The following is a 12,134-nucleotide window of genomic DNA, read 5'->3' on the forward strand; positions in this document are numbered from 1 at the left end:
GAATCAAGTAAAAAACTACTCGAAATAATAAACAACTTTAGCAAAGTTGCAGACTATAAAATAAACCCACATAAATCATCGCATTTCTATATATTACCAACAAAGCCCAACAGCAAAAGATAGAAAGAGAAATTCTGTTTAAACTTACTGTAGACATTATAAAATATTTGGGAGTCTACTTCCTGAAACAAATCCAGGAACTCTATGAACACAATTACAAAACACTTTTTACACAAATAAAGTCAGATCTAAATAATTGGAAAAACATCAGTCGCTCTTGGGTAGGCCGAGCTAATATAATAAAAATGACAATTCTACCTAAGCTAATTTACTTATTCAGTGCCATACAAATCAAACTACCAAAAATTATTTTATAGAGCTAGAAAAAATAATAACAAGATTCACTTGGAAGAACAAAAGGTCCAGAATATCAAAGGAACTAATGAAAAGAAATGCAGGGGAAGGTGGCCTAGCAATTCCAGATCTTAAATTGTATTATAAAGCAGCAATCATCAAAACTGCTTGGTACTGGCTAAGAAATAGAGTGGTGGATCAGTGGAATAGGTTAAATATGCAAGACACAGTAGTCAATGACTATAGTAATCTATTATTTGATAAACCAAAGACCCCAGCTTCTGGGATAAGAACCACTCTTTGAAAAAAACTGCTGGGAAAACTGGAAAAGAGTATGGCAGAAACTAGGCATAGACCCAAATCTCACACCATATACCAAAATAAAGTCAAAATGGGTTCATGATTTAGATATAAAGGCTGATACTATAAGCAAACTGGGAGAAGGAATAGTTTACCTATCAGATCTATGGAGAACAGAAGAATTCATGACCAAACAGGAGATAGAGAACATTATGAAAAGCAAAATGGATAATTTTGATTACATTAAATTGAAAAGTTTTTGCACAAACAAAGCCAATGCAACTAAATTAGAAGGAAGGTAGAAAATTGGGAAAGAATTTTTACAACCAGTTCTCTGATAAGGCCTCATTTCTAAAATATATAGAAATTAAGTCAAATTTATAAGAACAAGCCATTCCCCAATTGATAAATGGTCAAAGGATATGAACAGACAGTTCTCAGATGAAGAAATTAAAGCCATCTATAGTCATATGAAAAAATGCTCTAAATCATTATTGATTAGAGAAATGCAAATCAAAACAACTCTGAGGTACCACATCACACCTATCAGATTGGCCAACATGACAAAACAGGAAAATGATAAATGTTGGAGAAGATGTGGGAAAATTGGAACACTAATGCATTGTTGGTGGAGTTGTGAAATGATTCAACCATTTTGGAGAACAATTTGGAACTATGCCCAAAGGGCTATAAAAATGTGCATACTTTGACCAGCAATAGCACTTCTAGGGCTATATCCCAAAGAGATCATACAAATGGGAAAAGGACCCACATGTACAAAAATATTCATAGCAGCTCTTTTTGTGGTGGCAAAGAATTGGAAATTGAGGAGGATGCCCATCAATTGGGGAATGGCTGAGCAAGTTGTGGTATATGAATGTAATGGAATACTATTTTGCTATAAGAAATGATGAACAGGCTGACTTCAGAAGAAACCTGGAAAGACTTGTGTGGTCTGATGCTAAGTGAAATGAGCAGAACCAAGAGAATGTTGTACACAATAATAGCCACATTGTACGATGACTAATATTGATAGACTTAGTCCTTCTCAGCAATACAAGGATCTAAGACATCTCCAGAGGCCTCGTGATGGAAAATGCTATCCTCATCCAAAGAAAGAACTATGGAAGTTGAATTGCTATTTTTTTCTCTTCTGTTGAGTTTTGTTTCCTCTTTCTGGTGGTTCCTCCTATTGGTTTTAATTTTTACTTACAACACCACTAATGTGAAAATACATTTAATAGGAATGTAAATGTATAGCCTAAATCATATTGTGCACCGTCTTGGGGAGAGTGGTGGGGAGGAAGGGGGAGAAAAATTTTAAAGTCAAAAGCATATGGAAGTGATTATTGATAAATCAAAATAAATTAATAAAATGAAAAAAAGAAAAAAAACATTAAGAAAGGAAAATATTCTTCCAGTCTACAGTCTTTCCCAGACTTACCTGAAAAAAAGAAATATTAACAGTACTTAATCAAACTCCTTAGGAAACAAAACCTTCCCCCAAATCACTGTCCCCTCCCTTTGCTTATACCCAACCCCTTTCTTTTAGGAAAGTATGTGGAAGGTTAAATAAAGGGCTACTATAGGTAATACACACAGTCGGTTGGTTGGTGGTTGTCCTTCATTCTTGAGGAAGACCAAAATTGTTGCCTGCAACCAGATAGTACACGGAACGGAAAGGCATGAAATAAAACATGAAGATGTGGGCCAGGCGGAGCAGTAAGAACTGACTCAGTTTACTCATCTTGAGGGTATAGGATATATAGAGAAAATCCATCCTAACATCAAAGGGTCCTCCCCGTGAGACAGTCCCCGAAACATCTGCTAAGGATGTGATAACATACATTTCCTCCTTATCAGAGTTCCTAGACAGCATTGTAAATTCCAGGCTTTTTCCTGTATAGGCCTATATAGAGGAGTGAATATGTAAATCTAAGGTTCAAAGAGTGAGAAGAAATGTCTCAGGAGCTTCCTAGCAGGGAGAGATTTGGAGAGCCCTGCTTCTTAATTATTGAACCCTTTGGGTTAAAGCCTAGGCAAAGGTCAAACTCTGTCCTGGATCTTAAACCCATATCAGACTCTTAAGAGCGGCCCTCAACACAAAATGACATCACTATGCTAGAATCAAGTTTTAGTGTGCCCAACTGTGACTGATCAGACCAATACAAGCTCAGAATGCTCTACCACAGGCTGGGCACAAGTAGTCTGTATGAACATTTGGGGTTGTTTCTCTAAATTTGCACATCCAGCATTTCCTGTGAGCTGTTTCAATTCTGCTTTGCTCATAGATGACAGCGCTTTCTCTGATGTGGGCACACCATGCTGAGTGGTCCTGTGCCAGAGTCTCACCTGTCACGCAGTAAGTTCCAAAGTTCTTAAGAGAGACTTTGAGAGTGTCCTTTTATTACTTCTTCTGACCACCACATGAACACTTACCCTATGTGAGTTCTCCATAAAATAATCTTTTTGGCAAGTGTATGTTTTGCCTTCAAACAATGTGACCAGCCCATCAGAGTTGTGCCCTGTGAAGCAGAGTTTTAATGGCTGGCAGTTTAGTTCAAGAAAGGATCTTGGTGTCTGGTATCTTATCCTGCCAGGTGACCTTCAGAATCTTCCTAAGAAAATTCAAATGGAAGCGATTCAGTTTTCTGGCATGGTACTGGTATACTGTCTGGGTTTCAGAGGCATGCAACAATGAGGTCAGCACAATGGCTCTGTAGACCTTCAGACTTGTAAGACTCATTCATTGATACTGTTATTAGCAATTTTTTTCAGATGGTTTTCTGAGTTATTGCAACACAGATGGGGGAATCCTCTTTGTGACCTGTCTAGAGAAGGTCTGGAGTCTATGAGGTGGATAACGTGAATTGCTCCTAGGCATGTACCACATCCCACTGTGGGATCCACTCTTAAGTATGGTACTGCACATCACATTTCCAATCTTTTCTGTCATTTCTGTGGGGAGTCCAATGAACCCACATGGAAAGAAACCACACGAAACTAGTGTTGAGGTCAAGTTCACTTTGGGGGTGGGATGCCATCTCTGTTTCCTTCTTCTTGTGTTCATGGATTCAAGCCTCTGCATTCCTCTCAGATGCACACATCACTCCTAGGTTCATCCAGGTCATCCATGGAGCAGAAGGTAGCTCAACTTCCTCACCTGCTCTTTATCATCAGGGTCTTTGCATTCGATGGCCATGATCCCTTCTTTTTCCCAGGTAAATATTCTTGTCTACTGTTTCTTCTCTCAGCAGATTCTCTGTAGGTACTTGCCCTTGAGTCTGGATGACCAGAGCTGATCTTTTACTTGGTTTGAAGAAATTAATTCAGGCTGTTTGCTGGAAGGTCGAATACTGAAGCTGAAGCTTAAATACTTTGGCCACATAATGAGAAGATGTTACTCATTAGAAAAGACCCTGATGTTGGGAAACATCGAAGGCTAAAGGAAAAGGGGATGGCAAAGGATGAGATGGACAGATAGTATCATGGAAACGATGAACATGAACTTGGACAGACTTCAAGAGATAATGGAAATATTAACTAAATAGAAGGCCTGGCATTCTATGGTTCATGTGGTCATAAAGAGTTGGATACGACTGAACAACAGAAAGCCTACACATGGGAAGGTGTCCTGGGGTTAGACTGATTTGAGTTTTTCCAAGTTCCATTATCCTTTGCAGCTTGAAAATCTCTCATAAATTGGTTTATTCTGACCAGCAGTGGATCACACTTCAAGCACTTTTGTTTCTCTTTAAGATGAGTTAAGCATGCCTGCAGTTCTTGGGGGGATATCTTATATCCTGAAATTCTCATTCTAGCTTAGCCACATTTGCTTCCTCAGGTTTTATTGTTCTCTCTATCAGTCTCTGCAAATGATTCTCTCTCCATATTACTGTAGTTTCACCTCTTGCATCTGTATTCCCATTGGCTGGAACATAATAGGGCTCAATCAATTCTTGTTGATTAAATTCCCTAATGGGTAAGTGGTCAAGTGAGAGGAACAACATAGCTTTCAAAAGAATTGAAAATTATTAATAACTATATAAGAGACTGTTCCAAATCATTTAATACTGAGAGAAATGCAAATTAAAATAACTTCGAGGTTTTACTAAATTGTTCAGTGCTCATGGTTCTAAGGGATTTATAGTGGTTTTCAGATTGTAGTTGGAAAGCTCAATGTTGTATGCTATAACCCAACAATCTAGCATGCTCTATTTATTTACATCTCTTCCTTTAAAACAAACAAACAACAACCACTGATTACTGTTCTTTTCACTCTGGGCACTCCAGTAATCTATATTTTTTAGGGTTTATACTCAATTCAGGCCGTATGAATTTATAATTGTTAATATGTTCCTTTGTAAGTGTTTTCATGTTTTATGTTTGCATGGATGGTGTTTCCTATTTCCTTTGACTCTCCTGTCTTGTACAGTTAGGTACCTAATAAATGTTGCCGACTGTCTCCTCTGTCTTGTACAGTTAGGTACCTAATAAATGTTGCTGACTGTCTCCCAGTCCTTTTCCCTTTCACCATAGTGCCTGCACTTACTTGATTTCCCTACCTGAAAACTCCCTAAGGGGTAGAGACCATGCTTCCTCTTCTGTAGATCATCTTACCAGGCAGCTGTGATGTGATGGAAAAACCACTGGGTTCAAATTCTGCCTCTGGCACCTAGTAGCTATGTGACTTGGGACAAGTCACTTAACATCTACAAGACTCAATTTTTTCATCCGCAAAATGAGACTATTGCTATTTGCATTACCTGACTCTCCAGACTGCGGCAATCCAATGAGAAAACAATAAGTGTGATTATTACTACAGAACTTTGAACACAAATATATTCAGAAGTGATGTACCTGTCACTGTCATGAGGAATGACTGAATTCTAAGCTCACTAGGGCCTGCAGGTGATCTGCCTTTTTCTCTTTCTTGTAATAATAGCTGAAAATAAGAATAATATACTTGAGAGTGTTAGCACTGTAGTGAAGCCAAGTGACTTGAAAGTGAATCACCTCTGTGGGCCCCATCCCCTTCCTGCATCATCCAGTAGCAGAGGTAGGAGACGGAGAGTAACACAAATCAATCAAGAGAAAAAAGTGTTGGGACCATAATTGCTTTTATTCTTGTCCCAGGGGCATTGACAGCCAATGGGAAGAAATTTAGGCAAATGAAGGGAACAAGTGTCGGCCACGGGGTAGACATCAGAGAAATTCAGGCAACAGAGAAATAAACGTATACAAGCTAGAGGGGTTTGCGGCATATCAGCCCTGATTCCTGATCCCAGGTCCTTAATCCACTTTCCCAGCTGTCAGTGCCTGACCGTATTACTCTAAGGTGCCACATGGGGGCAGCAAAGCTGTCAAAATCCATCCCTTAATAGTGAGAAACCTGAGATGCTGATGACTTTCAGGTAGGTATTGGGGAGGGTGAGGCAGCAACTTTTGAAGTGTCTCATCAGTAGGAAGAGATGGGGGAGGGAAATGGTCAGGAAACCTAATCAAGGAAACAGGATTCCTAGGGTCTCCCCTGCATGATCCTGAAGAAATCAAGATCTGCTATATTTTTAGCCTTTACTCAGCAGGACTGGACAGTAATTTATGCAGAGGATTTTGGTAGGAGTGACATCAGAGATTCCCATGAACTCTTACCTCCCAGCCTGGCTCTGGAAATATAGTCTCCCCCTCCCCTGGTTGGACTGGACTCTTGCCTGTGGTCAAGTTCTCAGGTACTCCTTGGTCTTTTAATAAAGTGTTCTGTCCTCAGCTCTATTTTTCACCCCCAACAAAAATGTGAGGTACAAAGGGGGGGGGCAGGAATGGCCCTTCTCCCTCTCCAGCCTATGGCACCTGCCCAGTTCTGATTTCTTGTAATCCTGCATTCCTGCTTCCTCACCCTTTCTCCTCAAAAGGTTCATCCAGGTGTTTCTGGGGCTTGTCTTTCATGACTACAACCAGCTCCTGTGTCTTTCCCCGGGGGAGGAAAAAAAACCTGGGAGGTGGGCTACCTGCATCCTTTTCTCTAATCTTGTAAACTTGACTCCTTTTTGGGCCTCAGTTTCTTTTCCCGAAATGCTGAGATCATTCAAAACTTCAGACTCCTTCCCATAGCACACAAAGGAATCAAGCACGTGGTTTTAGCTCAACAAACACAAAGAAAGGAACTGCAGTGATTCCCATGATTTCCACTGGTTTCTATATCCTAGTCACATTCTGATAGGGGTGTGTGTTTTTTTTGTTTGTTTGTTTGCTTTTAAACTGAGGATAGACTGGATCTCTCCCTAGATGTTGAGAACTCAATTCTGGAAAAATCTTTTGCTCCATTTTTGGGAAGTGAAGACTGAGAAAGCAAGAGATATCCCTACCAGCAGCAGCTAAATGACAAATCTTATTTTTCAATCATTTCAAGATCCAAAATTTCCTAGTACCTACCATTCTGGTCTCCAACACTCTAGTCTTTCATCCTGACGGGGAATCTGAGGCACAGAGCTTGGAGAAGACTTGTCTAACAACCAAGGATCCAATCCAGCCTCAGGCAGATGGGGCTGGGAGATCTCTCCATGGAAAGTAAAAGGGATATCAGAAGATTCGAATAATCAAAAAGGGCATCGATTTCCCCAGTGTTCCTGAGTGGGGAACATAGGTTCCCCAGGCCACATCTCACAAGCTACCCCACCCATTCTGATTCCCAGAGCTATAAACAGCATTTTTTTATGCCGGATTATACTTTGCAAAATGGGGCAAACAGGATTAAAAACACCCAGTTCCTCAGAAGGTAAGAATGAAACTCTAGGGCACAGTAAGGCCTCTCTGCTTTGGGTGGCATAGTTCACCTGGGGTGCCTATGGAAGAAGTACACCTTTAGGTGGCTTTCTGGTTTAACTGTTCTTGCTATTTGGTAATTAAACTTTTTTTTTTTTTGGTGAGGCAATCAGGGTTAAATGACTTGCCCAGGGTCACACAGCTAGTAAATTTCAAGTGTATGAGGTCGGATTTGAATTCAGGTTCTCCTGACTCCAAGGACGGAGCTCTATTTACTGTGCCACCCAGCTGCCCCCATGTTCTTGCTACTTGGGCCCTAAGCTCAGTTGTTTCTACCCTGCTGAAGAAATATTAATGCTGTGAGGGGCCTCTAAATTTGTACCAATCTGAGAATCTCAATCACCCCACTCTAGTCACAGCTCAGCTAACTGCTTCCTGCTCTTTGCCCCTCAAATACTCATAAAGCTTTCAATCCTTTTGGGCCTTCAGGGGTGGGAGTCAAGGGGTAGTATGGGGAATTGAGTACATCCCACTTCCTTCCCTGAATGGAAAACCTTAGCTCAGCCTCAAAGCCCAGGGAAGCTCTTGCTCATGCAACAGGCATACTGTGCAGAATGAGCATGCAAAAAAGAGGCTAGAAGGAAAGGTGGAAAGAAGGAACTCGGATGGCTGGGGCGAGGGGCTTCAACATTTCATCCAGTAATTTTCCACTGGTACCAGAGCCACCACAGCATGAATGAGCAGCCAGCTCCTTCCCTCTCCACCCCCACTCCCCCAGGCTTCACTAACTGAGTCCCCTCCTATATGCAGGCTATACTGCCAGAGGCTAGGTGGCTGACGCAGGCACCTGCCCAGGATCCCAGCAGACCGCCCAGGCGAAAAGGGGCCCCAGCCTCATCACATGGACCCGGTTCTTATCAGGGGCCTGGTTGAATTAGCCATAGGCTGGCCAGTTTCCAAACCAAGGAGATGGGAAGATAAAGAGGAGAGAGAGGGAGCACACTTGACCCCTCAGGGGAGGTTGGAGAAAGCAGCTGGTTGGGGTGACCTGGCTTGAAGAGGGGGACAGAATGGAAGCTGGGAAGGATGAGAAGTGTCTTCTCTTTGGAGTATGTAGATTTAGGCTCTGGCTGGGGCATTTAAGACCTGGGTTCACTGTTTGGCAAGACAACAAACTAGGGAGGCACTTTGGGGAAATGGAGTGCAGAGAGGCGGCCCCTCCAGGATGGGGGGAGGGAGAAGGGGTTCCCCTGCTGGGGATCTCGGCACAGCAGCTATTCTATCTCCCACCCAAACCAGTATTTTTTTTTTAAAGGCTCTTCCTTATTACTCACCAGCGGGTAGCATTCCTTCTCTTTCAGGGCCCAGGAACCATTTCTACTTTGTACTATTCACCAATCCCAAGTCCTCTCCAGTCCCTAGAATCTTAGGAAGACAACTGGAGGATCTAGAAGGGAAATGACTCTCAATTCTTTTAGCCAGCTCTATGCCACAGGGAGGCAGAAGGTACATCAAGGGCTGTTCTGCACCTCTCAAATATCCCTTTTGATTGGGTGTATCTGGGCACTGATTTGTTATTTCTTTAGGCTGTGATCTCCTTCTGATATGTGACTCGGCTTGGTTCATCTATTCCCTACCTCACTATCAGAGCCCTCCCAGCAGACCTTTAGACGAGACTCTTAGCAGGGGCTCACTTCTCCCTGCCTCTGCTACTCCAGGGTGCCCAACTCTACACATGCATCTTTTTAGCATCGTGTTGGAAATGCAATCACAGATCTAACTGAAACTCCCACATGTACAATGAAGGGCCATTTTAAGGACAGCCATTCTTTAAACAGGATTCCTCATTTCCTTCTCCCCAGTATAATAATATCACAGACAAGCTCATAGTCTTGGAGCTAGAAAGGCCCTCATTTTATACTTAGGGTACCAGGGCTTAGGGAGGCCGAGAGTCTTGTCTAAGGTCATATATGTAGCATGCAGCAGACACACAAGACTCAAACCCAGGTCCCGTGACTCTACGCGCTACACCATGCTGCTTCTGTGTATCTTCAGGGTGTGAATCTTGGTAGGCTATGTTACCCTCTTACACCAACTCATCCCCGTTCATAAAATGCTTCAGTTTTTGACCCAGGGAAAGGTAGGGATGAGGGCAGTAACAAAGAGGGAAAACAGTTTTCTCCCAAATCTTCTGGGGTTCAGGATTCAGCTCACTCTTGGGTCCCTATGTTGACATCTAAGTTCCTACATCCTTGTCTGCCTTGTCCCTTGGACTCTTACACCCCAAAACTAAGGTAGGAGAGAGGGAGTACACTGGATTTACAATCTCACATTTGGAAATGGAAATGAGAGTCCTGATAGGCAGGGAAGCAGGAAATTTAGTGACTCCAGTCCTTTAGGCTTCCAGAATTCCTCACGTATATACAACTTACAGAAAATAACTCCAAGGATGCTGTAGACGGAGTATAGTTGGCAGAGGGATGATGGCTAGGATGATGCTTAGTGCTATATCTTAGGGGCTGGGAAAGAGCAGGGGATGGATGTTACAAGGGGGGACAAATGGGTTGCATTTCTTGGAGTTGGAAAAAGGAAAGCCTTTTCAATCCCGGTTGGTGCCAAAAAGCTGCAGAAAGAAGGAGAAGATGTAGACGATGTCCAGATAAATGTTGAGTGCCCCAAAAATATATTCCTCTGGGCTCAAGGAATAGCGCCGGTTTCCCATCAACAGCTGTGTGTCGAACGCCAGGAACTAGAGGGGCAAAAGGGAGAAAGCGTTATTACTGTCAGAGACTGTTCTGAGAAGGATTGCCACTAGGGTATGTTATGAGATTGATCTTTGGGTTTGATCTTTGGTGTCCTTCATCAAAATTCTGTTGGGAATGTCCTGCTGATACCTGGCTGCTCAGACCCATAGACCCATCCATCGGGCCCTTTACCCCCTGCTCTAAACCATTCCTAACCCTCTTCTCATACACACCAATTCTGAACCTACCTGTTTTCCATCCCAATCTCTCAGAGATCTCTCAGCTGCAAGATAAATTAACCCAGTTTATGCATGATTCCCCCTGGATCATATCTGCAGGAGGCAATGTGGCATCATGGAAAAAAAAAGTATTACAGAGTCAAAAAATCTGGGTTCAGTCTTGTATCTATATGTTGTGTGTATCTTTATGTACATAGTCTCTTTCCCAATAGAAGAAGTAAGCTCCTCGAGGGCAGGGATTGCTTTTTTTTTTTTAAATCCTCAGCTCTTACATTACCTTTGACATAGTGGGTTGACTGTCTGAATCTTTGGGAGTTACTGAACTCCAGTTTTCTTTTTTGCATAAGGGGAATAACTATCACGTCTCCGTAGAGAAAAGAGTCCTTAGTGGGCAAAGGGCTGTGCTTGGCCAATTGGGTGTTTTTTGTTTTTAACCGTACACTCAAACCGTACAGACTGGAATCCTAAGCTGCTGGAGCAGCAGCTCCTTCACTGTCTCTCATAGGATCGCTGATGGGGAGCTGGAAGCAACCTCAGAGGTTACCAGAAGTTATCTGGTCCAACTTGCTCATTTTATAGATAAGAAAACTGAATTGGGGGAGGGGAGAGTAGAAAGGAGTAAAAACAGATTTTTGTTCATTGAAAAAAGGAAAAGAAAGGGGCAGCTAGGTGGTGAAGCGGATAGAGTTCTGGCCTTGGAATCAGGAGGACCTGAGTTCAAAATCTGGTCTCAGACACTTGACACTTAGTAGCTGTGTGACCCTGGGCAAGTTACTTAACCCCAGCTGCGTCACCAAAAACACACACACACAAAAACAACCCCCCAAAAAACCAAATGAAAACAAAAACGGAAAAAAGGAAAAGAAGCTAAAATAAATAAATAAAAGAATTGAAGTCCACAGAGGGGAAGTGACTTGCCCAAGTTAATATAGGCTGTCCTTTACATGTCCTAAGCATGGACAGCTCCTCTTTCTTTCCCTTTCCTGTGCATAAGACCCAGGTTGCTTTTTTTTTCTTTTTCTTTCCAAAAGCACTTAACTCCCACCAAGCCTTCTATCTAGGACCTTGGTCAGCCTCACAAGGTCCAGGTGGCTGCCTGATGGCTTGTCTATCTGGTGTGACAAGAGGGAGTACTCCATAGACAGGGATCCCTACCTCAATATACCAATGTCATTGACTGTTATTCTCTTTCTGTAATTTTCTTCCTTTAAGTTTTGCAAGAGTTCCCTCTTAAAAAGCAAATACCCTTGGGTGATGTTAAACCTAGGTGGATAAAGCACTAGGCCAGGAGTCAGTAAGACCTGGGGTCAAATACAGCCTCAGGCATTTACTAGTTATGTGGATCTGGGCAAGTCACTTAACTTCTCTCTGCCTCAGTTTCCTCAAGTATAAAATGGGGATCATAAGAACACTTAACTCCCAAGGTTGTTGTGAGGATCAAATGAGATAATATTTGTAAAGCATGTAGCACAGTCCTTGGCATATAGTAGGCACTTAATAAATGTTTGTTCCTTTCCCTACCTTTCTCCCTTAAACTTCATCAACAGAATAGCTTAGTGGATAGTCACCTGGGCAGGAGGGAGGAAAAGGATCCTGAATGGAAAGTTGACAGGGAGGGAATAAAGACAAACTTTCTGACTTGACATTATAAATTAATATTGTTCCAGATCACTATTACTCTAATCCCACCCTCAGCTAAGCCCAGCTTGATTCAATGAATGTTCATTTGTCGTAG

At 42.3% G+C, this 12,134-nt stretch overlaps 1 protein-coding gene across 1 annotated transcript in view; it reads right to left on the reverse strand.

The window, feature by feature from the left end:
* Window positions 1-5,755: 5,755 nt before the first annotated feature.
* The window catches only part of FAIM2 (Fas apoptotic inhibitory molecule 2), a 59,742-nt gene continuing 53,363 nt past the window's right edge, over window positions 5,756-12,134 (reverse strand). Inside the window, exon 12 of the mRNA XM_020966082.2 lies at window positions 5,756-10,165. Coding sequence (XP_020821741.1) covers window positions 10,016-10,165 — 150 coding nt within the window. The 3' untranslated portion in view covers window positions 5,756-10,015. The remainder of the gene's footprint in view (window positions 10,166-12,134) is intronic.

The sequence above is a fragment of the Phascolarctos cinereus genome, unplaced genomic scaffold (genome assembly GCF_003287225.1).
Source record: "Phascolarctos cinereus isolate Bilbo 61053 unplaced genomic scaffold, phaCin_HiC Scaffold_1;HRSCAF=81, whole genome shotgun sequence".
NCBI classification, from domain to species: domain Eukaryota; kingdom Metazoa; phylum Chordata; class Mammalia; order Diprotodontia; family Phascolarctidae; genus Phascolarctos; species Phascolarctos cinereus.